The 26,325-nt window shown below is 42.2% G+C and overlaps 1 protein-coding gene across 1 annotated transcript; it reads left to right on the forward strand.

Annotated features, from left to right (window-relative positions):
- Positions 1-829: 829 nt before the first annotated feature.
- leo1 (LEO1 homolog, Paf1/RNA polymerase II complex component) lies at positions 830-13,663 on the forward strand. The gene is made up of 14 exons (XM_069657865.1): positions 830-907; positions 1,845-1,990; positions 2,406-2,713; positions 3,833-4,038; positions 4,318-4,422; positions 4,544-4,638; positions 4,870-5,018; positions 5,278-5,362; positions 5,485-5,579; positions 5,679-5,813; positions 8,511-8,646; positions 10,728-10,920; positions 11,024-11,121; positions 13,348-13,663. Exons 1-14 carry the CDS (start codon positions 850-852, stop codon positions 13,477-13,479), a joined length of 1,941 nt encoding a protein of 646 aa, XP_069513966.1. The 5' UTR covers positions 830-849; the 3' UTR covers positions 13,480-13,663.
- The last annotated feature ends 12,662 nt before the right edge of the window (positions 13,664-26,325 follow it).

Here is a 26,325-nt window from a genome sequence, read left to right on the forward strand (position 1 = left end):
AGGTATTTTTCCAGCAATGCATGCCCTGGAAATTGGCAGCAGTATTGTATATATTCACAGTTCTGCCTACCAGAGCTTTAGGAAAAATTTGACTCACTTTTTTCAGTAGCTGCCAAGTCAAACACCAATAAATGCTGCACTGACGCCCAACCAGTGGAAATACTTAAGAAGAACCAAGAACAGACAGGAACACAATTCCAATACATCCACAGCTGCTAAAATGTGCATTAAAATAATCACATTTTATATAATCCTCTATAGATTCACAATAACATTGCTATAATATTCATATTGTGAAGCTTATCCTAGCATCACACGGCAAAGATACATCATACATGTGCCATTACATAATAGATTACACACAATAGAAAACCATTAAAATATTGCTAAAATAAAAAAACATGTAATTTAATAGAAAAAAGTCCAGGTTTTATTTTACCAATAATATGGCAGATTGTTTCACACATTTGATGCAAGATTCTACTTAATAATAATGTACTTCAAAGTAGCTACTATTCAAATTACATTAAATACTTATTTTTCTTTTATTGTATCTTTTCTATAGAGTTGTTTTGTTTTTTTAAACAATTTTATTGTCTATAAAGTGAAAAATATTTTTTAAACATGCAATTAGTCCAATTACTGGAGTATCAGATAATGATGGCAGCCTGAACCCACAGACCAATGACTGTATGCCACAGACCGTGAGTTTACCGTGGTGTATACCGCCCCCTTGTGGTTAGTAATGATCAATGCATCAACATGTCAGCCTCATTTTGAACTCGGAAACAAAACCTCTCCATTATTATCATTTCCTGTAGGTCACGTTTCTTCTTCAGTTTGGAAGAAATGGCGGACATGGATGAATTGTTCGGCAGTGATGGGGACAGCGATAATGAGCAGCGAGGTAATGTTGGATGACCGGTGGAAGACTTATTTGTTATATGAAGTTAGCTGGTTTACCGTATTTTGTTGTTATGGTAACCAGAGTTAAGCTAGCTTTGCCCGAATGATGCTAAGGAAAAGTGGAGCCTGCACGTAACTGATTCAACGTATATGTATAGTCAAGATGTTTTCTAAACGCTTGCATTGTTTGAAACCAAAGCAAGTTTGTTTTATTTTTTATTTAATTAGCTCTTTAAGATTTAGCGTACGGTAACAAGCTAGACAAAAATAGCATATGGGGTTTACATAAGCTAGTCATCCGAGCTGGAAGTTACAGAAGCCTTAAGCGGACATACATCCATACATTTTATTTACTCCGTTTTCCCGTGATAACAAGTTATTACTAGTCGTTTTCTCTAGCAATAATAAACTATACAGTAACTTTATTTACAAAGCACATGTTCTCACCAGCCACATGTATAGTATCAATCTTAATGTGCTTGGAAACAACGCTAGAAAATACTTGAATCACGATTTGAGATTCGATTTAACTAGTAACTTAAATCAACCATTGCATCATCGTCATAAAAAAACGTTAAAGTATTCTCCGAGCCTAAGCAATACTCATAAAAACGGGATAGTTAAATCACTTTTTATCTGCATCCATATAATCGTTAGTTAGAGAAGCCAGTCAATCTAATCTGAGTGTCCAGGCTTTCTCTCTGTGAAACCAGTGAAATCTGAATATGATGTGATGAGGAAATTAATTATCAGGGAAATGCTGTGTCATGCTGTGATTTAAGACAAATGATTAGCAATCAAACAGTGCAAGATCAATTAAGAAAAACTGTTATGTGCATGTATGTGTCAGTTACCAACAGCCTTCCCCCACTGTGAACTGATAATAATAAAATAATGTTGGGCCAAAATTGAAAACAATCTGCTTTGTTTTGTTTCAGAGTCGGGTTCTGGGTCGGGTTCAGACTCAGAGCAGGAGAGACCACGATCGGCCAGCAACGCCTCAGGCAGCGGCAGTGACAGTGAGAGGGAACGGGATGATGATGACGATGACGGCCAGGAGGCAGGAAAAGCCAGCATAAATAAGGTGAGTAACTATGTGTCAAAAGGGACAAAAGTCAGCTATGATCTGCCAGATTGTCAAAACATTTATGCTTTTATCATAGCTGATATTTATCTTCCAGTCCAACAACATGTAGGTCAGATAACATCCTTTAAAATGCTGTTTCAGCCCATTCAATGAACTCTGAGGCGTAGTAGTTGAGTAAAAGCAAGTCTTACATTCTTACTTTATTGGGCATGAGTTTATATATCTACATTGGACTGTCAGTTATATGACAATCAGCCAACCTTTTAACCCTGGGCTCATCCACTCTGAATACATTTTTACCCTGCTAGAAACAAAAAGTATCTTTAGAACATCTCTCTCGAAATCAAGGCGACTTGTGTCATTAATATCGATCTGTACATCAACTAAACTCACTTTTCCTTCCATCTCATAGGAGCTGTTTGGAGACGACAGTGAGGATGAGCAGCACAGTCAGCACAGTCGGCGCAGTCAGCACAGCGGCAGCGACAACCAGTCTGAGAGGTCAGGAAACCAGTCAGACGCCAGCATGCACTCAGACCAGGGAGAGAACGATCACTCTGATGCAGAGCATCACAGCGGCTCAGAGCGCGGCCATCGAGATGAAGACGACGATGAGGAGGAAGGAGGCCACAGGTCAGATGCAGGAAGCCCGGCTGGAAGTGGGATGTCTGGAGCAGGAAGCCCTCGCTCAGAGAGGGGCAGCATTCGCTCAGACAGAAGGTACACCAACTACCCTGGATGTTTAAGCAAGACAACATTAGATGAAGAGGGGCGTGTGGTGTTGGTGCTGATTTAGAGACTTGCAAAGAAGTGCATGATTGCACTAATATGTTATTGTGGGTCTATTTGTAGTCAGTCAAACCCTTCTGTTGTGATTTTGTATCTTTTTTAATGTTAACAAATTCCATGAAAAAAACTAAACTGACAATGAATTGATCACACTAAAGCCACTGGTGAAAAAAACCTGCTAACACTCGGCTTTTTTGCTGAGTGGGAAAGGTTACAATCGGCATTCAGACCTGGGTCAAATGACTCTGCAGTAGACCCGGGTAATTATCGCCTTGGCTCCGATCGGCAATGATGGGAGCACGAAACCTAATCTCCAGCCCCTTTCCGGCACGATGCTGTGACGCGCATTGAAGTTCCGCCAGCTATTGCATAAATACAGAAGAACAACATACTACCCCGATTGAGTTCTTTGTTTCGTACGAGATGCAGCAACACTGGCAAGACAGCGGAGTGAGAGAGCGGGTCTTCCCGGGTCTCAAAAACCTGCGTCAACTTGCTAATTTTGGTGGGAGAGGGGAATAACTAATGTTTCCTGTGTATTCAGAGCCGGAAACAGCTAATTTCTCTTTGCTCTAGAGCTCCGTCACTTTTTTAAAAACCTCCTTAGAACAAATAAATATATCCAGCCTTTATTTATATCAGGCAATCTCAGCTTAAATGAGACAGTGTTGCATTGGGTGCAAGTGGGTTGTCTGAGTTCCTTCATTGAGCATAAGTGAGCACAGTCACAAACTGTAGTTTATATTAGGTCAACTGAACATAGAGTGTCCTGCTGCTGCACCAGACTTTTGCTAAAGCTACAGTCCAGAGCTGTTGTGAGAAAAATTAAGCAAAATATTTGTGAGCTGTTTTTATTTATCTACATATTCAGCAATGTGAATGAGCTTGGGGTTGAGAGAAAGACAAGGGAACAGAACGCGAAGAGAGACAAACTGACAAATTGTTTATTTTGGTTGTTTGAAATGATTTGTGAATGAAAGATAACACAGAATAATGTCAATTTGTTTCACAAGACACTTTTTTTGTGATTGTGTTTGTTGAAAAACACAGTGTGCACAGCGATCCGGTCACTCCACAGTCCGGGCCCGGCACCCCTCACTCTGACGGAGATGCTTCCGGCAGGGAGAACCAGTCAGATGATGAGAAGTGGGAGAGAGGAGCTAAGAGCGACCAGTCAGAGGACGAGGAGAAACGCCATTACTCCGATGAAGAGAGGGAGAACTCTGATGATGAGGGGCCGAGGAACAGGAAGCCAGGTAACCCCCAGGGTCTGGTGGTAAAGTTAGAGACAGTGTTGTACATGAACTGGATCATTAACCAGACTTCTGTTTAAATCTTCAAACATTGGATTTCGTTGAGGAGGATTAGAGACGTGAATATTTAATCCTGAGCTATGAAACTTGTTTGTCATGTTTGTGCGATAATGTTCCTCTTTATTTACATGTGTTCGTGTAGCCTGTCATCTGGTTTATACCATGTTGCCATTAGGGTAATTATACATGTTTTTTTATCACATGTTGTGTTTTATTTTTCAGAGTCTCCAAAGGGCAGTGATAGTGAAGATGATTTCCTCAGACAGAAAACCAAAGCAAAAGCCGCCTCCGACTCTGATTCAGACAGCGATATTGGATCAAAGAAACGTAAGAAAACATTTGAGCAAAGACTTCTACTGCAAACATTAGCTTGTTGTTTTATACTCGTAAATACGTGTTATTAGCTGCTTAATCAGATACTTAAAATGCCTTCCTTTCTGTCCTGCAGCTAAGGCATCGGCAGCAGACGACCTGTTTGGAGAGGCGGACGACATCTCTTCTGACAGCGATGCAGAGAAGCCTCCGACCCCGGGACAGCCTCTGGTATCTGTCTGCCCTCCTGCTCTCTCTCGTCTCTTCCCTGCACTGATCATTAAGCCGCTTTAATTACACAGAATCATTTTTTTATAAGAATTCCCAAATCTCTCTTTCTCTGAGCCGCTCGCTAAGCTTCTGGAAGCTAATCCTTATTATCACAGGTCATTGAATTATACATTTTCTCTTCTTCTCTCTCTCTCTCTCTCATTGTGTGTGTGCGTGTGTGTGTGTGTGCAGGATACAGAGGATGGGATGGAGGGGGAGCATGCAGAAGAGGAGCCTGCGCCTGAAACTCGTATTGAAGTGGAGATCCCAAAAGTCAGCACAGACCTGGGATCCGACCTTTATTTTGTAAAGCTGCCCAACTTCCTGTCTGTGGAGCCCAGGTCAGAACCATGGCAATGTCATCAATACAAGATGAACACTTCTTTTACTTTATGAGCTTATTAAATGAAAGGAAAAGACTGAAGCACATTTCAGACACTTTAAACAGAAATTAGGATTATTTTTCATCTGCTGAGAGAGAAGAGGAGAGTTGTAAGAGTTTATACTTAAGTGTTCAGCTAAATGTTGTGGCTCTTGAGCACTTAACTGTGCAACTTGAAGGTTTATTTATTCACAATGTCATTAAATCCCCCTATACAGACCCTTTGATCCTCAATACTATGAGGATGAATTTGAGGATGAAGAGATGCTGGATGAGGAGGGACGGACCAGGCTCAAACTGAAGGTATGTGTGTATGTGCATGTGTGGTTTGAAAAGGAGAAACATTGAGAGCAGCTTCATCTCAGTACATTCAAGAGTGACTCATGTTTTTATCAACACTAGTTTATTCTCTCTCTCTCTCACAGGTGGAGAATACGATTCGGTGGCGAGCCAAAAGAGACGAGGAGGGAAATGAAGCACGCGAGAGCAACGCACGCATAGTCAAATGGTCCGACGGCAGGTGTGTGCTATGCCAGGCTGGATGTTTGAGGTTATTGTGCTGTGAACAGGTGGTGCTCTGTACTTTCCGTGCTTCTGAAATGTCTCTCTCTTGCCACAGCATGTCCCTACACCTGGGAAACGAAGTGTTTGATGTTTACAAAGCTCCTCTCCAGGGAGACCACAACCACCTGTTCATCCGACAGGGCACAGGACTGCAGGGACAAGCTGTGTTCAAAACCAAACTCACCTTCAGGTAACACACTAACATGCCATTGTTGTATTGGTGACAGGCTGCTATTAAGACCTGAGTCCAGGGGCTAAAGCTATGAGTTGCCAGGGATACTCCTCCTCTGTCTGGCTCTCTGACAGCCGTACTCGCTCTACATAAGCCCCAGGGTGCCTCTAATTCCAAACAACAACAATGGCAGCCTTCATTCAAGCTCCGTTCAGAAATGTACTCTGTTGTTGTTAGTCCCTGGATCACCTTGTGCAAGCTGCCCCAGGTTTCTCCCAGTAAAAGCTGATTAAGCCTCTTAGCGCCCACAAGTCCACCAGGATGTTCTGTCTTCTCAGACCACATGGGTCCAGTAGGACACGGGCCAAAGCTGCTTTTAAGCACCGCAGGCCTCCACGCTCCCAGACAGGACATTACCATTTGTTCTGATCAGGTCTAATCATCAGAGCAGAGTTTGAGTAGGAATTAGGGCTGAGGCTGCTCAGCGTACACATGGTTAGGTAACAGTGTTTTTTAAGACGAGCTTTAGGCACCTCACATATTAATGGAACAAGAACATTGAAGTAAGATGCATGCTGGGTTTAAGCTTAAGTTTTATTGCTGGTTAATTAATGAGGCTCAATTTGTCAATAGTCACAGTGAACATGGTAATGCTTCTGTGGTTGTCCAGTTGTCTTTGCAGGATCATAAAATAAAATAGGAATGAATTAATAACTTAGGGAGTCGTTTAAACTCTTTCCTGTTGAGTAAATTGAGCAATTTTCTTATTTGAAAATGACAAAGCTGAGGCAGCAAAAATGGTTGCTATCTATGCAGGCAGGAGCAGAATGAAATGCTTATTCCACTGAAACCATTGCACTGCCAAGACTTTTTAAAGGTAATTTTATAATAGAAAAAGGAAGGTAGAGGACCTACTGTTTGGGGACAATGTGGAAAACCGCAATACAGCTGTGCTTTGCTGCCAATTTTAAGCCTAAAAGTCTGAGTTGTATGATGCCCGAAGGTGCCCTGTTTATGTTTTCTGCAAACAAGCACACTTTGGTTTGCAGTCAGCATATTTAAGATAACACACTGAATGGAAATTTGTACTTAAAGTTATGATCTCAAATATCTCAGTTTCGTTCTCTTTGGCGGCACCTATGGTGATAAGCGGTAATTGCGGGAGCACACTTCCCAGATATCCAGACAGTGTCGCATGTGTGACGTCCACGGTTGGCTCCGGTTGTAACTCTTGATTTTCCTCGCTGACGGTCGCTTTCCTTTTCAGACTGTTTGTCTTCATCTGAGCGTCCAATTTGTTTCTTCTTCTTTGGATTTTCACTTATTTTTGAAGTTGTATCTGAAGTCATCCATCTTTTCTTTGTTTGTTCAGCCATAGTAGATTACTGTTTACTCGCAACACTAAGCAACTTCTTAGCTCCGCCTACCCTCTCTGGCAGACCAACCACTGCTGGGTAATTGAAAACGCGTCACTAACTGGGCGCCGCTTTTGACTTTTTCCACGAAAGTTGCCAACGACACCCAGTCCATAACAATACTATATACTGCAGTGGGCCAGAGGCTCAATCACCATTGTGTTTCCTCATTTGGCGATAAATAGTGATTTAACAGACATTTATTTAAATGAAAATCTTTGAGATTATTAATTTAAGCAGGTGTAATATTCACCATATTCCCTATTTTTTAGCACGTTAGCATGAGCTTATTAGCGCTTCTTGGTTCACTGCAGACCAGAAATGTATGTTCAGAATTTTATGGCGATTAATTAAATGAAATGTTTCAGTGTGGTTCATAGCGATGTGTTGATAACAGACTAAACAGTCTACACAGACCAGTGTTTCCAACCAGGCAGCCACTTAGGCTCAAATGGATTATGTGATTATATTGGGTGACAAAAAAATGTTTCAGCTTGTTAAAAAAACACAATAATCTGTATAACAAGAAAGATCATTATTTACTTAACTGTTTACTCGCAACACTAAGCAACCGCTTAGCTCCGCCTACCCTCTCTGGCAGACCAACCACTGCTGGCTGATGGAAAACGCGTCACTAACTGGGCGCTGCTTGTGATTTTTTTCCACAAAAGTCTCCACAGACACCCAGTCTGTAATAAGACTATATATGCAAAGGCTTTCATCAGTGGGCCAGAGGCTCAATCACCATTGTGTTACCTCATTCGGCGATAGATAGTGACTTTTATTTAAATGAAATTTTCAAGATTATTACTTTAAAAACATTTAAAATGTATCTCCTTCCTCACGAAACATTTGCAAATCATATATTAATATAAACCTACATGGTTTCCGTGGTCGCTGTCTTCCTCTGCTTCACTGTTGTTTCTTTGTACTTTAACTGTCAGACAGTGGACGAGCAAGAAACCATTGGCAGGAAAATGCATCACTTTGTCCACCTTGTAATGCATATTCCTGCCAGAACCTTGTTCTATAGCACTGCTAGCAGAGAAAAACTCCACATGGTAGCTCTATGAGTGTAGACTTAAACAGGTTTGGCAGTTGACTGTTGTTTTTGCCAATTTGCAATGCAAATGCATCTTTTTGCATTGTAATGAGGTTTTTCTTGCCAATTACCTGAAAAAGGATAAAAACTCAGGAGGGATGAAAACTGCTCACTCACAGCTGCCCCAATGTTTTAAAGAAGTATAAAGAGAGATAAACACAGTCTGACAGTGGTGTTGTGTTTCTTTTGTACTTCCAGGCCGCACTCCACAGACAGCGCCACCCACAGGAAGATGACCCTGTCCTTGGCTGACCGCTGCTCAAAGACGCAGAAGATCCGAATCCTCCCCATGGCTGGACGGGATCCTGAGTCGCATCGCAACGAAATGATCAAGGTAACATGCTCTCACACACACTCTGTCCATCTGTTCCCGCTCTGTTTGTCTTTCCTGTCCCCCGGCCCGAGAATGCTTTTGTTACCACGGAGACCTAAAAAGGTTGCATGGGGCCAGTTGGTGACAAGCATCAGGCTTGGTTACATAAAGTCATACCCTGACATGCTTACATAATAAGGTCCCACAGTGGCAAGTCGAATGGAAATAGTGTCAGCAAGTCAGGGGTGGGGGCAGCTTGTGTATCTACTGTCAACCCAGACATGTGCTGCAGATAGCAAAGTTTACAGTTTCACTGAGGCAGCATGACTGCACCTGGTGAAGATGTGCAGCGTTGATCTATTCTGGTTGTTTTACATAGAAACACAACTCTGATACCAAGTGAGACTTTATAAACATCAGTGTACGTAACAATGTAGTCTGACTTCAGCATGATCTGTAGGAGCTGTTAACATTAAGTATCTTAATAAAATCCACTCTCCTCCATCCATTTTTAATTGTTCTTACCCGTTGTGTTTGTACTGGCATTAAACAACAACAGGAGGTTGAGCAATTTGTTGTTTGTTTTTTATTGGGCTTCTACACTTGGAAACAGCCAAGCAGAGCTTATTCAGCCGGGGGATGACTTACATTTTTTGGTGTGGGAGCCAGCATCAGTCTGACAGATGGGGACAGATCTGCAAACATTGATAAGACTAAGGTTTTTTGCTTCTGTACACTCTGGTCATATATGATCTACCATATCTGTCAGACAGTCAAGCTGCTAGTCCTTATTTAACTCTTTGTAGCTTATGTGAACAGATAAGTGCTGTCGGATTTGACCAAACATGACTTGATTATTCCTTCTATAAAAACTTTTTGAATATCTACTTTTGCCCAATCACGGATCCCATCGGGTATAGTCTGAGACAATATAGCCTCCCGGGACACCGGTGAACGTGCCGGGCAGTGAGCGATAATCGACTTCCCGCCAAGACTTCCTTTTTCCACGTGCTGCACTGTTACAGAAAGAGAACCCGTTTTCTTGCCTGCTTTTGCTCTCCTCACAGACTGTTTTTCCTGCATACGCCGCAGCCTGCTGATACGTGATTAGTCAATATTACTCGGACTACAAGTGTAGTTCAAACAGAACACTTGCCTTACCGGAAATCCACGTCCCTGCCTACAGCTTCTACTTTTCTATGTAGAATCTGTAAATGTATATTAACTTTTGGCAATATGTACGTGCAAAGATTTATTTAAACATAAACATGTGTTTTAAAATAATCAAATGGTAAATGGACTGTACTTATATAGCGCATTTCTAGTCTTCCAGCCACTTAAAGCTGCTTTTACACTACATGTAACATTCACCCATTCACGTGACCTAAGTGCCAATTTCCAGTCAGGATCAATGCATTCATACCTGAAGGCTATGCCACCTGGGGCAATTGGGGTTCAGTGTCTTGCCCAAGGACACTTCCACATGTGGCTGTAGCAGTCAGAGATCGAACCCCCAACATTTCGACTGACAGACGACAGACTCTACCACTGAGCCACAGCCGCCCCATCAACATACCTATACTGATCCGTATAGGCGTTTTTTTTACTACAATTCGGTTATATATTGGAATTTACAATATTCGTTGACAGCCCTAGAACTGATCAACATGGCTGCTGTTCGGTTGCTCTTGCAGCTAATTTGTGTCACGTATTTTAGAGTTGGACGCATCCCATGTGTTTGCAACATCTGCAATTAAACTGTAGCCTCAGGCCTTCAACTGTCGGCCCCACCCTCCCCATTCTTTTCTTTGTCTTACATAAGATATCAAATTAATTTAGTACTTTATTTTACCCAGAAGAACATTGTATAGTTACAGCAGCCATGTTGTATTAATGACAAAACAATAAGCAAGGGTTGCCTAAGAGATAGATGTGAGACAAAGTACAGACAACAGACTCTGAAGAAACGGAATGGCTTTATGAAATTTTCCTTCTAACCCAAACCCGTCAGAGAATTACTTTATAGTGAATCCAACAGAAACACCACATCAAACTTGAAGCTTGTGTACATCATTAATTCCCACGTGTGTCTCCCCCTGCAGAAAGAGGAGGAGCGTCTGCGAGCTTCTATCCGCAGAGAGTCCCAGCAGAGGAGGATGAGGGAGAAGCAGCACCAGAGAGGCCTGAGCAGCAGCTACCTGGAGCCCGACCGCTACGATGACGAGGAGGAGGGCGAGGAAGCCATCAGCCTGGCAGCCATCAAGAGCAAATACAAGGGAGGAGGAGGCCTGAGAGGTGATGATGATTTGATGTTTACCACGGTCACTTTTTATTCTTTCTTGCAAGTTTTTTTTTAAGTCACTGAGGTCTAATGAACTTTGCCCTTTTCCTGATCCAGAGGAGCGAGCGAGGATCTACTCGTCAGACAGTGACGAAGGCTCTGACGATGACAAGGCCCAGAGGCTGATGAAGGCCAAGAAGCTCGACAGTGATGAGGTGGGTGTGGTAGAAGATGTTATATGATCATATTATATATCTTCAGGCCTAAATATAGAGCTCTCTAAGATCATCTCCAGCCCATTGTCATCGCTAATAACGCACAAATATGTGTACTATGTTTACTTTGAGGCGTAATTATTGATGACAGGATGAACTGGAAATAGGACATATCTTATGCACCTAATAAAGTTCTGTTAAACTTTGGGGATTATAAGATAATTAGGTCAAGAAAAACGTGCTTACTCGATGATTTATTCTTTAATATCTTATGGTGATATAGTCAAGTGCATATAAAACCTGTCTCTATTTTATTTTTTAATTACAAAGAAAATTAGTTTAGCTAGAAAGCTCATACTACCCCATTATTACAACCCTGGGGTTTTTAAACATCTTCAACATGAATATATTTTAGACAGGTACTTTATCATTTTAGTTTCTTAACAATTTCGTTCCCATTTCCTTTAAAGACCAGCTCCCATAGTGTTTTTTTAATTTTTAATTACCTTGTAAAAATCCTCCCAAGCATCTCCTCCTTCTCCCTCATTAAAGATTCCTGAATCTGCATAGTCCCCGCCCACTATGCAGTTTTCAACCGCCCCCTCAGTTGCACCCAAAACAAAACTCGTCTCTGCCATCGTTTAGCTGCAACTTGTTGAAACTTAGCTAGCTTGAAATGTAGTAATTAGTAGTAGTAACGTTTACATGAGTAGTCAGTATTGAGTTTGCAAAAATTACGATGACGGTTACAGCTGGCTCGCACATCACCAAAGTGGTCGCCATAGGTTACACATAATGATATGCATAGCGCCACCCCGTCCATTAACGGGATTGGCTCCTTAGGTTTGTGACGTCTCAAACCTGCCAATCTGAAAACGTGTGGTTCAGCCTGTCCTTGGTACACTGCAGTTTAAAAGCAGACAGGCCCAGCCATGGAGATGACTGCTTATGTTGTCCCTGATATGTCTTGTAGCATATAAACAACACCACATGGAGATGTTTACAAGGTTAAACACTGGAGGGGGGCTTTAAGTGTTTTTTAGTGACTATAGCTCTGAGGCAAAAATATGTTTTTCTCTGCTTCTACTATTTACAGGTTTGTTTTTGTGTAAAATGGAATTTGTTTTATTGTAAACATTTCTCTCTACTTCCAAATCAAATATTCTCATTTAGGTCTTTTATTTGCAGAAAATTACCACTGGTTAACCAAAAGATGCAAAAAAGATGTTTTTCAGACCTCGAATAATGCAAAGAAAACAAGTTCATGTTTAAACAACAGAATGTTTCAACTCAGGAAGAGTTCAGAAGTCAGTATTTGTTGGAATAACCTGGTTTTTAATCACAGCTTTCATGCGTCTTTGCATGCTCTCCACCAGTCTGTCACATTGCTGTTGTGTGACGTTAGGCCACTCTTGGAGCAAAAACTGAAGCAGCTCGGCTTTGTTCGAAGGCTTGTGACCATCCATGTCCTCTTGATCACATTCAGGAGGTTTTCAGTTGGGTTCAGATCTGGACTGGGCTGGCCATGACATGTAGAGAGAGATGCTGATTCAAGGAACATTTTAGGTTTTAGGTCTTAGGTCGCTATACAACACATACAATTCTCCAGACCTAGCCTTGGCCAGTTTTCATTCCCCCTTTTTTTTTTTTAAAAACACCTAAACAGTCTCTTGTAAAACTGTGCAGTAGTAAGTAAATGTTTGTAGGCTGTCTTCTCTTCCCTCTTATAGACATTCGAAAATGACCAAAATCTGCTTTTAAATTTGTGGCCAGGCTTTGCAGACGCTCCCTAAATTAAATGTTCGGTGGGTTCCTCAGGAATTTAGCTCAACCCACATTTCCTCTTTTATGTTTTATTGTACGTCTTTATTTATTTATTTATTTATTTATTTATTTATTTAGCACAATTAAGAACTAAATAAAATAGTATCCTGCTGGACAGACAGGGGGCAGTGTGATCCAGGACACAGTGTAGGTTAAAATGTAAACTTGTCTCATTACCCTCATGTGATCTGGAGCAGGACTGGTATTACTTGTCCTTCTAAAGAACATGCACTTAATTCTGCACAAACTGTTTCTGCACAAACTTTTTTTTTGCCAGAAAACAAGAAAGGCAGCCGTAATAGGACAAACAGAAAGTACTGAGCAGCTGTACAGAATGTCTGCTGCTGTCAGCATGGCTGCTACTTCACATCAGAGTCATCTCTGCTGTTGTGTTCTGTGCAGGAGGGCGAGGGGTCGGGCAAGAGGAAGGCGGAGGACGACGAAGAGATGGCCACCAAGAAAGCAAAGAAATATGTCATAAGCGACGAGGAAGAGGAGGAGGAGGTGGAGGAGGAGGAAGAGGATGACGAATAATTCTTTTTTTTTTTATCATACCACTGTGTTATCAGTGCTCGGTGCCCACATGGCATATAAACAGCCATATCTTGTTTTGTAGATTTTCTTAAGACCCGTGTGTGCGTGCATGTGTGTGTGTGCGTGTGCGTGCGATTGTTTATGTTCTGTACAGCTGAGGTAAAAATAAAGAAATGGTTGTCTTATGTAACAGAAGCTTCCAAAAGACAATTTTTGAAATATATTTTGTAACATTGTGATTCATACGTCTGAGTCACACTGTTGTGAGATTATGAAACGCACAACTTGGTCTGCCTTCCAAACAAAAAGGAGGTTAAGGGGGTAAATGTTGTAGGTTTGTTTGAGATTAAATGAGGTTAATAGCCAAACAGGGACACACAAAGGCATACCCATCATTCCCGTAACAAAGCAGAACATTGGCAAGTGTTCCAGTTCGTGTGCCAGTTCAGTTCATGCGGTTCATATAGAAGAAAAATTGCCCTCGAGCAAAGAGGTGGAGGGGGTAGTTTGGGGATAAATCTTATATGACGGTGAAAGAACCGGCTAAACCCATCTGACAGGAGAGGCAGAAGATTAGAGGATCTGGGAATTGAGACAAAGGAGCTGCAGAACTGAGAGAAGATCCCTCCTCAACTTGCCTGCAGGAAAGAGAGTGAGGACATTTATACAGTAAAAACAGCTCTCCTACCTCTGCCAAGCATCCACGACTTGAAGACACTGCTGCGTGAAAATACTGGTGGATTTTACAGCCCATTTAATTAGAATTAATCAGGTTTTGACAACAAGAGCTACACTGGAAAAATCAGTCTTTTTGTCCAACTGCAGGACTCTTGTTTTTACCTTTAGCACCTTTAAAAAAAATCTATGGAGCACTCATTGGCTGTCAGAACTATACTTACAGGAAAGAAAGAGTTGTAGCCAAAATGTGACAATTATCACATTTAGAGACAGGTTTTTAAATACCAAAATATATATTTACATATATATTTAAGGTTTTTGTCAATAGCTACAAACCAAAATGTAAAATTCACAAGAAGTGTTTACATAATGGTACAGTCATAGTGTTGCTTTGAACCAAATGCTAATGTTAGCATGCTAATATGTTAAAATTGTCAAAGATCTCAGTTTTGTTCTCTTTGGCGGCACCTATGGTGTAAAGGGTAAGTGTGGGAGCACACTTCCCAGATATCCAGACAGTGTTGCATGTGTGACGTCCACGGTTGGCTCCGGTTGTAACTCTTGATTTTCCTCGCTGACGGTCGCTTTCCTTTTTAGACTGTTTGGCTTCATCTGAGCGTCCAATTTGTTTCTTTTTCTTTGGATTTTCACTTATTTTTGAAGTTGTATCTGTAGTCATCCATCTTTTCTTTGTTTGTTCAGCCATAGTAGATTACTGTTTACTCGCAACACTTGCAGAGAGCGGAAAAGCAGCCGCTTAGCTCCGCCCACCCTCTCTGACACGCCAACCACTGCGTCACTAACTGGGCGCTGCTTGTGACTTTTTCCACGAAAGTTGCCAACGACACCCAGTCCATAATAATACTTTATACTGCAGTGGGCCAGAGGCTCAATCACCATGGTGTTACCTCATTTGGCGATAGATAGTGATTTAACAGACATTTATTTGAATGAAAATCTTTGAGATTATTAATTTAAGCAGGTGTAATATTCACCATATTCCCTATTTTTTAGCACCTTAGCATGAGCTTATTAGCGCTTCTTGGTTCACTGCAGACCAGAAATGTATGTTCAGAATTTTATGGCGATTAATTAAATGAAATGTTTCAGTGTGGTTCATAGCGATGTGTTGATAACAGACTAAACAGTCTACACGGACCAACGTTTCCACCCAGGGAGCCACTTAGGCTCAAATGGATTATGTGATTATATTGGGTGACAAAAAATGTTTCAGCTTGTTAAAAAAACACAATAATCTGTATAACAAGAAAGATCATTATTTACTTAACTGTTGCAGCGTTGTATCTTACAGTAAATATTATCATTGTGACCTTTGTGAGATGCCAAACATGTTTCACTTCCAAAATGCCATTAGTCGGCAATAATGGAAAACACAGTGACGTGATCTTAAAAGATCTAAAAATAGAAACTGGAGGACACTAAGAAAGCATTTCAGGGCGGTTAGGTGCGTCAGTGCTCCAGTTGTTCAAAGGCCAGCGAGGTTGGGTGAGGTATTCTGACTTGATCTCTATTCAGGCTCAGAGTCACAGGGGAATGTAGAGAACAACAGTCCTGGTTACTGATTCTAGTTCATCAGCCAGAATGACGCACTCTGTCACACACACACACACACACACACACACACACACACACACACACACACACACACACACACACACACACACACACACACACACAGGAGCATTAAACCAGGTTCCCAGAGATGGATAACAGCCCTCCAATCCGACCTCCCGCCCAGTCCGGTCCAGACTGAACTGGCTGCTGCCACACAGGGTACAAAACTGGTGAAACACCAGCAAAGCGATTAAGTAAGAGTTACATAAATTGGCTGCATTCTCTCTCTTGGCAACGGCCTCTCTTAGCCACACACACACACACACGCCGGACACACACACTGCTTTGATGTGGCCACAGACTAATGTCAGTACACAGATAAGTACCTTTCACGCAGTACAGGCCTGCGGACGGGGTAGATTAGTCTCACACAACAATGCAAAAGAAGAAAAAATAAAAGCATGTGTGGGTGAGGTAGAAAATACATGAAAATGTTTAATGCATCACATTAAAGAGGAATTCAGATGTCCGCCTGCCTTTCTGAAATCAGCAGCTGTGCAACCCGAGAGAAAACAACTTACTGGCGGAGGAATAAGACCAAAACATTTTACAAGATATGGCAACCGTTTCTGGATTATAAGACTTGATTGACTGTGCTACTGTATAATCTAACTGTACTAAGAATATGCTGTTGGCATCTATACCGCTTATCCTGCCCAGGGTCACGGGGGGCTGGAGCCTATCCCAGCTGTCATCGGTACACCCTGGACTGATCGCCTGTCAATCACAGGGCTGAAACACAGAGACAGACATCCATTCACGCTCACCAATTAACCTGACGAGCATGTCTTTGGACTGTTGGAGGAAGCCGGAGTACCAGGAGGGAACCCATGTATGCACATAGAGAACATGCAAACTCCACACAGAAAGGCCCACATACCTGGATTCGAACCAGGAACCTTCTAGCTGTGAGGCGACAGCGCTAACCACTGCACCCTGCAAACCACATAAACAAGGTAAGAATAATCTACAGAAACAACCTAAATGTTAAAAAACATAAATATTATTGTAAATATTGCTCCATTTTTACAGTGGCTTAAAGAACATTTGATGTTTTTCTTGGTGTTTGGATCAGTTCCCTAAAAATTCATGATGAATCTGCTCTGTTAAAATGAGTTTATACTGGGACTCAAACACTCCATAGCTGAGGACAAGTTGTACCAAGCAGCCTTGGCGTTTTTGTATCATTGACTCAGAACAGGCCTGTGTATATGTATGTGTCTGTATCTGTGTGTGCAGATGCTTGCGCATGCAGCAGTGAGTTTAAACTAGCCTCCTCACGATAGCGAATGCTAAGCTATACATAGTCCACACACTATGAATGTTTAATGCAGCTTCATGCAAATGTTGTGTGCCTTTGTTGCCTCGGGAGAAACAAGGTGCTGTCGGTAGTGGTGTGCTGCGTTATCTCAGACTGCAGTGGGTTATGTAAACCCCATTCCACAGAGTAAGGAGGGGGAGGAGGAGGAGGAGGGGGGGGGGGGGGGGGGGGGGGGGGTGGAGGCACTGCTACACACAGTCAGCACTGACTTAAGGGGGATGAGACAGAGGGGAGGGCTGCAGCATTTCACCCTCTTTCCTTTCCTCCTCCTTCATCTCGTCTTTCTCCTCGTATCACTTCAGTTGTGTCTCGCAGATTTACCCCGTCGTCCCTCCGTCCTGCCTCGGCCTGGACGCTGTAACATCACATTTTCTTTAAAGGAATCACAGACAGCAGCAACGCAGAGCAGAGACGGCTGGTTTTCTGTTCTCGGAGCCCTGCAGGCACACACACAGTGAAACACAGAGAATCTCTGGTGTCATTTGGGGGTAACTTGGCCGCTGTGATGCCAATTAGGCCCGAGTGGAGGCGAGGGCTGGGTCGCTATCAGGCCAGGTGCTTCATGAAGGAAACAAAGATGTGTGTTTATTGGTGTGTGAGACTCCTCTGTTTGTCTGCACAGATGCCCTGTTTGACCTGTGAATATCCAGCTGCAGCACAGGTATACCTGTTTTGTTTGGATGCTCGGGTATTATTCTGTTTTTCCTGCATGCTTATGGTCCACGAGTCATATCTTTGCTTACTTTAAGGATTCACAACATCAGGAACATTTATTTGTAGTCAAAGTTTGATGCTTGAGTGGTTTTAGTTCATAAAGAAATTCCTGCGCACTACTTTGAGACATTTATGACATCTATCTCAGTCCAGGAACAAAACCTCGTCATGAAATGTGACATTTTCTTTTCCCTTCCTCTTTAGATTGAAGATATTTGCTTTATTTTTGTGCTTATCATAATCTTTAAATCCTGTATAATTTATATTCTATAAACCTATTTATGAATATTCTTTTCAAAGCTTCTAGTTCCTCTCATACAGAGCTTTGTTTTCTGTCATCTACTTGCAAAACATTTGATAAAAAAAAGAGCTTTCAAATGAGAGCTTTAGTCCCTGCAGACCTTCTTCAAAGAGGAAGAGGAAATTATGATTCAGTTATGATTAAAAAGTTCATTTCACCGGAAACAAGGGATGAAAACACATCTCTGCTGCACTTAAAGGTATAATCGAGGATGTAGTTTATGCTGACTAGTTTATTAAGGATTTTTCCTTGCATTTTGTCAACAACACATTCAAACTGGGCCCCTCTTCCTGGACTTCCTCGCCAAAAGCTCACTCTCACTCTCTCGTGCGAGAACACGCCCACCCTGCTAACAGCTGACACCGACAGCATCACGGTTACCTTTGCGCTAGCATGCTAACCGCCGGTTAGCTTGTCCTACCCGGTTTGAGGCACCTACCTGTCCAACAGAAAGAAGGGCAACTCTGCATCGCTCTTTCGCCATGTTCGCCGGTCTCAATGGGGCCCAGTTGCTAATTTGAACCACTCCCACACTCACCTGTACGCTGTGATTGGCTCAGGGAACCACAACAGCGCCCCTCCTGAAAACATCCCGTGCAAAGCAAAACAACAGAATAGATGCAGAGGGAAGGGTCTCACAAGGGTCTGCACACACACTCACCAACACACATGCACAGAAGCCAATAAGTGATGATTTATTATATTTGTAAAAGTCTATATTTTTTTATACCTTTAACTTATAATATAGTGCTTTGTTTCTTTGTGTAATTCCCATTTTATTTGACAGAACTAGTCTCTACATCTATCATCTATAAGAATCATTGCAATGCATTTCTTGAAGTCTTCTTCTGTTGTGTGTCTTTTGTTCACTTAATTAAATTCTCCTGATTGTACAAATGGCCTCAGTAACTCTGTGTACCCTGACTGTATTTCTTCACTCGCTGCCCTTTAGCCCTGTCTCAGTGTGTCCCATCCCCCTGCTGCTGCTTACATAAGAGGCTAATAAATAAAATAGAAACACAATACTCCACTCTCACCGCAGGATCCTCAAACACTCACACATGACACTGGCCCAGAGACTGCAGCGAGGGCACAGAGCGAGGGTCTTAGCAGGAACATTTTCCCTTACGCACAAGCAGGTGTGCATTATTCACACTCATACTAAAACAATGGAGGATGATGTGTCTTTTTTTTTCTCTTCTGACCTCTAACGATTTGGGTCAGCTTGTCCTGCTGAAGGACCCGGGCTTAATCTGTAAACAAAGAGTTACCTTCAACTGTGAGCGGCTCGGCGCACAGATTACACTTGAGCTTTTCCAAAAACAGACAGAAAAAGAAAAGTAAGGTGACCCGCTGTGGTACGGCTTCTCAGGAGCCGGGGCCGCACTTCTACCTCATTAAACTCAGAAAGTAGTTAGGCTCCCAAATGTACCATTAAATACTGCATCAGAATTTACCTGCTATGTTTATATAACTGCTCCTGGTGTCCTGACTGCTACGGAAGCCCTAAGCAGTCATGCAAAAATACATTTTATTTACTCTGTTTTCCTGTTATAACGAGTTATTTACGGTTGTTTTCTCGAGATCTTGACTTATTAAACTTCGCTCTACCACCATATCGTCAGATGATCCTAACTTTTATCCCCAGAGTTGCAAGGGTACAAAGTAAACATAGATACAGGCTTAACTAACCTAGTGTGGGCAATGGCAGCATGGCATGTCCTGGTCTGTAATATCACAGCGACCAGCCCGTTGTTTGTTTTCTAGATCCCGTTGTAATGAGAAAACCTGCTTTGTTATCCCGAGATAACGAGGAAAATAAGTCGAGATCTCAAGAAACCAACCGGAAATTACTTCTTATCACGGGAAAACAGAGTAGATGAAATGTATGGATGCATGTCCGCTTAGGGCTTCCTTAGATTTCTGTCCATCGCAATGCATTCATCAAACACACACTAGGTTTGTCGTACCGTCAATCAATCGATCCTTTTTATTTATATAGAGCCAAATCACGATCAAAGTTAAAACTTTCAGCAGGTCTAGACCGTACTCTTTCTTTCTATTATTTATAGAGACCCAACATAAATCCACCATTAGCAAATACTTGGCAACATTAGGCAGCAGTGGCAAGGAACAACTTCCTTTTAACAGCAGTAACCTTGAGCAGAAGCAGGCTCATGTTGAACAGCCATCTGCCTCGACTGGATGGCCCCAAACGTGGGATAGAGGGAGATGTAGAGAGATAATGCAGGTTCCTGGTTACAATGCCAATAATATTAGTAGGTATATGTCTAAAGTTAAAAACAAGTATAGTAATGATAATATATGTATGACTGATGAGAGCAATTGTAGATGCTAATTACAGACTCTTTTAGTTGACAGTTCACAGAAGTGGTAAGTAAATCATGTCAAGTATTGCTCTTCGAGATGTTTGTTACTTCATACTAGTATCTCAGAACTCTTCAGTTGTTTCAAAGCTTAATCCAGAAGGCAACTGGACTTGGTTGAAGTTCTTATCTGAAGTCATCTGACCTAGATGACTGAGAACCTTCACAGACATGTTGCCCTTCAGCTGCAAATTATATACTTTATACCCCACCACATTAATTTGACAGCTGTTGTTACTTTTCAGATTTCTTTTTTTACTAAATAAAAACACCGATCAGCGTGCAAGTTTCAGGTAAAAGATGAAACCCGGCCTGTCTTGTTGCTGCTCCTCGTCTTGTTTCAGACGTCCGAGTTGTTTGCACTTCCATCTGACATGGTTTCATTTAAATAACAGTTTGAGGCCCTCGAGAGGTAAATGTGACCTATATTTAACTAAAACAGCAACTGAATACAACATGTTTCTCTTTTTTTTCTCCACTTATCCTCTCAGATCTATCCTGTGACCTACTGAAAAGGGGGGCGGACCTCTAGGTTGGGAACCGCTGGACTAAACTTTATATAAAGTTCAGTAACTACACTGTGACCCACTAATCCAGTAAACCACCTCTTTCCCATTTATGCACCACAATCATTTCTTATATGATTATATATCAGTTATTTTCTGCAGAACAAATCCTTTAACTTTTGATATTTGATGTAACAGCCATGAATGATCTTACTTAAAAGGAGTTTAAGCCCAGACTAAACATGTAACAGAGTCTTTTACGTTGTTGTTTTTTGGAAACCTTTACCTAACTGAAAGATATCCTCCATGATGTGATATAACTACTGACCCAGCAGACCGGCCTGCATCTTGTGTAAACTGCTCTACATGGCCGATAACACACGACATCAGGTCTGGCATCAGAGAGTCCCAACTTGGTCAGCTGCATGTTGTTATACATACATGTGTTATGGGCTGTGACAGGGATGTGACTGCAACATGTTTGCTTTCACTTTGCAGTGAGCCATGCAGACATGATAGTAAGTTGTCGTTGACCTGGAATATCTTCTGCTTTCCTTCCACTGACATCTTAAAGGGGGGGTATTAGGCTAATTTCAAAGTTCATATTTCACTCTGTGATACCTGTGGATTAGTTTAGCATTATCATTTTTCTCACACTGGTGCTCTGTGCAGGCCCTCATACAGCCTCTGCTTGAAATGACTCAGTCAGCTCTGTCCCTTTAAGAAACCCCGCCCCTACAAGCCAGCTTTCTTCTGATTGGCCAGCTCTCACAATGCTGACATCACAAAGTGCAGCGTGTAGAAAAAACAGCGTGAAACCGTTCACAGCAGACTGCAGACTGAGCTGAGAAGCCTGGGGATTACACCAACATACTTTTACCTACAGATTTGAAACTTCACCCACGTTTAGTCTGGACATCCAACATTATATATATATATATATATATATATGTCTTAAAATGTGAAACAGCATAATACCCCCTCTTGAGTTTCCCCTTTGTCCGGTTGTTTAAATCATCCAACTTCAGACTGTCTGTATCAGCACGCTGTCTGTCAGCTGGACAATTTAACAAATGTGACAAGTTCAAACCCAGAACTGTCATGTTTTATATTCAATACATTTCAGTGTTCAGTTTTCATTTCCTGTTTTACTTCACTTTCTTCTCCTTTGCTGCTATACTTCCTGCCTTTGGTCTTTGATTGTCTCACCTGTGCCTGATCACCCTCACCTATCCAGTGTATTTATTATTTTTTGTCTTTCATCAAACCGTCTACCCTCGGCCTTTTTATTTTTCCTTTTGTGCTGCATTAAATTCACCTCTGCCCGACCGCCAATCATATTTCCCTTTCCAGTGCAGTCATTTAACATTATCACTTTTAAACTCTTAACTGTCTCCCTACGGAGCGGCGTGGAGTCAGCTCATTGGATAGTGCACCCGCTCTGTGCATCGAAGACAGCTTTCGGATGCTGGATCGAATCCAACACCTTGCGAAAAACAAACAGCCCTCTTGCTTCCTCCTTTACATAATGGTAACTTAAACAGGTAAGTACTGCAGAGCAGCAGAGAGGCGTGGTGATTAGCACGGTTGACTTTCGTGTCTGAGTGGAGCTTGGTTGTTCTCTGTGCAGGGTAGTTGGGTTTCATTCAGGAGTGTGAAGTCTGTAATTGGGTCCTCTTCCTCTGTGTCACTGCCAAACGTGATAAGGACTCTTTCCCCCAATATTTTGGTCTGATGTGATGTTGTCTTTGGGAAGTTTGGTGGGGATCTACCCGTAAAGTTTTATGAGTTTGATCAGGGTTTGGAAAAGCCCTCAGTATTATAGTGTTATCTGGAACCAGTTAGACAGGCCTACGAGGAAACAAAGCACTATTTATTTAACTGGTTGCTTTATCCTGCTGATATAAATGTAATTCAAATTGGTTGCACAGTTGTTCCTATACTGGTTTGTTTGCTCAGTGGCCCATCAGCAGGTCAGTTCAGGGGTTAAATGAGAGACAGGGATACACATCATCAGGTCTTGGACACAGGGTGAAGCAGTAAGGAGAAGTGTTGTGGACGAAGAGAAGAGGATGAGGGAAAAGGTGCTGAGGTCAAGTGTGGGCCGAGAACGCGCCTGGCCTTCCTTGTGCTTGTGGTATTTCAGAGCTTGGTGCGACTTGCAGCGCATTCTGACCTTCAGTTATCTAACTCTCTCTCACATCTTACTCCTCCTGTCTCACCTCCTCTGTTAGATAAGCCAAAGCTTTTAGAGCAGGATGATAGGTGACTAAAGCACCATCGTTTGCATTTGCACACACTCTGGTTGAGTGATCATTTAGCTTAATTGACTCCTGATTGCCTGGAAACCGGCTTCGCTTTACGGCCTAAATTAGGGAAAACGTACATTTATATAAACTTTGATCGTGTTGTTACCCAACAGTTCACACAACAGTCATCGAGGCATAAATATTCAGGCTGCTTGATAAATGTGAATGAATCTGAAACACTTACTCTTGGTGTGAAGAGCAAACAAAGCAATAAGTAGTTTGATTTGATGCTGCTTTGGCGTAATGTTCCTCAAATCTCTCGAACGGATTTCAAACAGTAAAGCATCAGAGCAAACACAGACTGCTTTTCCTCGCCGTCGACAGTCACACGGCTCCCTGTTGTGACATTTATATCCCCTCTGGGACCCTTTCATTTAGATGACTGTTTTGATACATCCATGATTGATGATCTGGTCTTTGTTGTCTTTATCTTCTCTGGAGTCTGCGGTTATGAAATCGGGCCGCAGTGGGCTGCTGAGAGGGCTGCAGCAGAGAGAGAGAGAGAGAGAGAGAGAGAGCTGCTTTCTGCTGAAGCAGGGAAACTGCTCAAAAACAGGCCCCCCGACGGAGAGCGAGAGATCGAATCTGGATATGATTTTAAGTGTGTGTGTGCGCGAACCGTGCACCCTTTGCTATCAGTCGTCTCTTGGTAACAGTGGCTTCCAGCTTATTACCTGTTTTCCCACCGTGTCTCCATTTCCCTCTCCCTTTCTCGCTCTCTGAAATCCCTCTATTTCTGCAGCAGCAGCACACAGTCCCTTGAACAGTCAGCCATCTTTTTCTACATATTAAAGCACATCGTTACACCTTACTTTGGGATTCTCCTCGGTGGTTTTGTGCAGGGTGTTTCCGCAGTGCAGGTTCTGTTCTCTTTACTGTAAATGTTTCGCAAACAGCGTCGTTAAAGCCCGAGGCGGCTGGTTATGTAATGTCCCATACTGTAAGCAAAGCAAGGAAGGCAGAACACAGCAGCTTTAGTCATGTTGGGAATGCACAGCGACGTGTCTCGCTGCAAATCCGAATTACCCTTGAGGCCTGACTGGAGCTCTGTGTCAGCCCTTTGGTCCTGTCATTACTCCCTAAACTCTCTTTACTTCCCTTTTGTTAATTCTTTCTCTTTCTCTAAATCACTGTGGTTTTCTGGGACTTTTTTTTACCCAGTCTTTGCTCTCATAACCCATCTCCCTGTTGAACCCACACCCCCGCTCTTGTTTGAGAAGGTACATTTTCTGGCAGGGAGCGCAGAGATCACACCCATGTGTGGCAAATAGATGCATCCACTTGTCCATCCGCCCCTTTTCCATGACTGCAAATCATTGTCGCTAAGGATACTTCCACAAATAGAGCATCAGTTGAATCAGAACACCCGGTGCTTTAGGCACACACACACACACGCACACACACACACATTTCATACCTGGAGTGAGGGGACAGTGGTGTAGCCCGCTGCGTAGCCTCTTTTCGGGGCCCCTCACTTGTTTGTTCTGACCCACTTTCAGCCTTAACTGTGACAGAGCAGAGGAACATAGTTTGGAGATTGAAGTGTCCAAACTGGGTCAACACTGAATTTGGAGAAAATCTAAAAGTTGTGGACCAATGATAGGATCGAAACACAAGACACACACTGTTCATTAAAATAACACACTGCCGTTCTGATACATCAAAATGCAAAGAATCAGTTTAATTTATCTGATCACTGCACTCAAAATAATCTGTTATATAAAGGCATATTATTAAATGTTAGCATTATTAGCATGCATTTTCTCATTATTATTTCTCTGCATCTAGTATCAGCTGTAATTGTCCTAATCAGTTTCGAGTCCACTTTGTTCCCTAACAGCAGGCAGCTGACCTGCAGCTGCAGGCAGTGAAACCTCTGGTAAAGCTTTAATCAGTTAAGAGGATTGATCTGTGAGGTTACATACCACTGTGGAGAGATTTTCTCTTTCAACATCATATTAGCAATCACAGCACCCTAAGATGCACACACAGACACACACACACACACATGCTGCAGACGTTTCACAAGGAACAAGATGTATGTGTACCTAAGGAGCGGAGGGAGGGAGTCAGAAATCCACTTCAAGAATGTCGAATGTACAGAAGACAGACAGAGTGGGTGAGACTTTAACTTTGCAGAATGTAAATCCCCTTTACAAGAACTACAAATGTAGCTCACATAGATTTAGGTTTTTGCAGCCATAAAAGAGGATTTTGTTTAAAGCTCCTGTGAGGAATTTTCTGTTTGTTGATTTTGACGCCTCCTGTGGACAAAGCCGTACCTCCTATCTCTTTGCTGATTTTGTCCTGTACATGCTTAAGTGGTGTTTTTTAAGAAAAAATCTCATCCTGCTTTCTTTAACAGTCATATGTATCACTCACTGTGAATCGCTATCATGGAAAATAAACAAAGGCAGCGTGCAATTCATCGCTTCGTCTGACACCAACCCCCCCGCCAGCAGTGTTAGAAATAATCGATCTTGTTGTTGATGGTCTGGTTTGCTTTTGTCGCTCATATAGAGTCATCAGAATACATTTCAGTCTGTTTCATAACCAGCGAAAAACTCCTCACAGGAGCTTTAAGAGGAACATGACATGCAGAAGAGTCGCCATAAAATCTGGGCCCTGTACGTAGACATCCTATACAGGCCCCTCTCTTCATTCTAGCATCTCTTTGGGGCCTTCTCATATGAGGGGCCTCTATACTCAGTCCTGTTATCCCCCGAGTCAGACTCCCCTGATGCCATGCACATTTAGAGACCTACTTTTCAGTAGCATTTATGTAAAATCAAACCCTTTAACCCAAACTTTAAAAAGGATTATTCAACTGTAAAGCGTTAATCAGTCCCTCCAGGAAGTTGCAAAGCTGCGTTCCAGCAAATTCACGCAAATTCAACCAATTGCTGCGACCTTTTCTCGACCTTGTAATTATGGCCAATTGCCACAACTTTTACACACATGTGACCAATCACTTGACCAGTCAATTCTGTCATCA

This window comes from Semicossyphus pulcher, unplaced genomic scaffold (assembly GCF_022749685.1).
Source record: "Semicossyphus pulcher isolate SPU_LCO1_2020_fin unplaced genomic scaffold, fSemPul1.0.p SCAF_1, whole genome shotgun sequence".
Lineage (NCBI taxonomy): Eukaryota > Metazoa > Chordata > Actinopteri > Labriformes > Labridae > Semicossyphus > Semicossyphus pulcher.

What these genes read in the sequence shown, in the direction of transcription:
- leo1 (XM_069657865.1), top strand. Translation starts at nt 850, where the DNA reads ATGGCGGACATGGATGAATTGTTCGGCAGTGATGGGGACAGCGATAAT. An exon ending in GCCGAGGAACAGGAAGCCAG is followed by an intron (nt 4,039 to 4,317) that starts GTAACCCCCAGG and finishes TTTATTTTTCAG; the next exon opens with AGTCTCCAAAGGGCAGTGAT. An exon ending in ATCGCAACGAAATGATCAAG is followed by an intron (nt 8,647 to 10,727) that starts GTAACATGCTCT and finishes CTCCCCCTGCAG; the next exon opens with AAAGAGGAGGAGCGTCTGCG.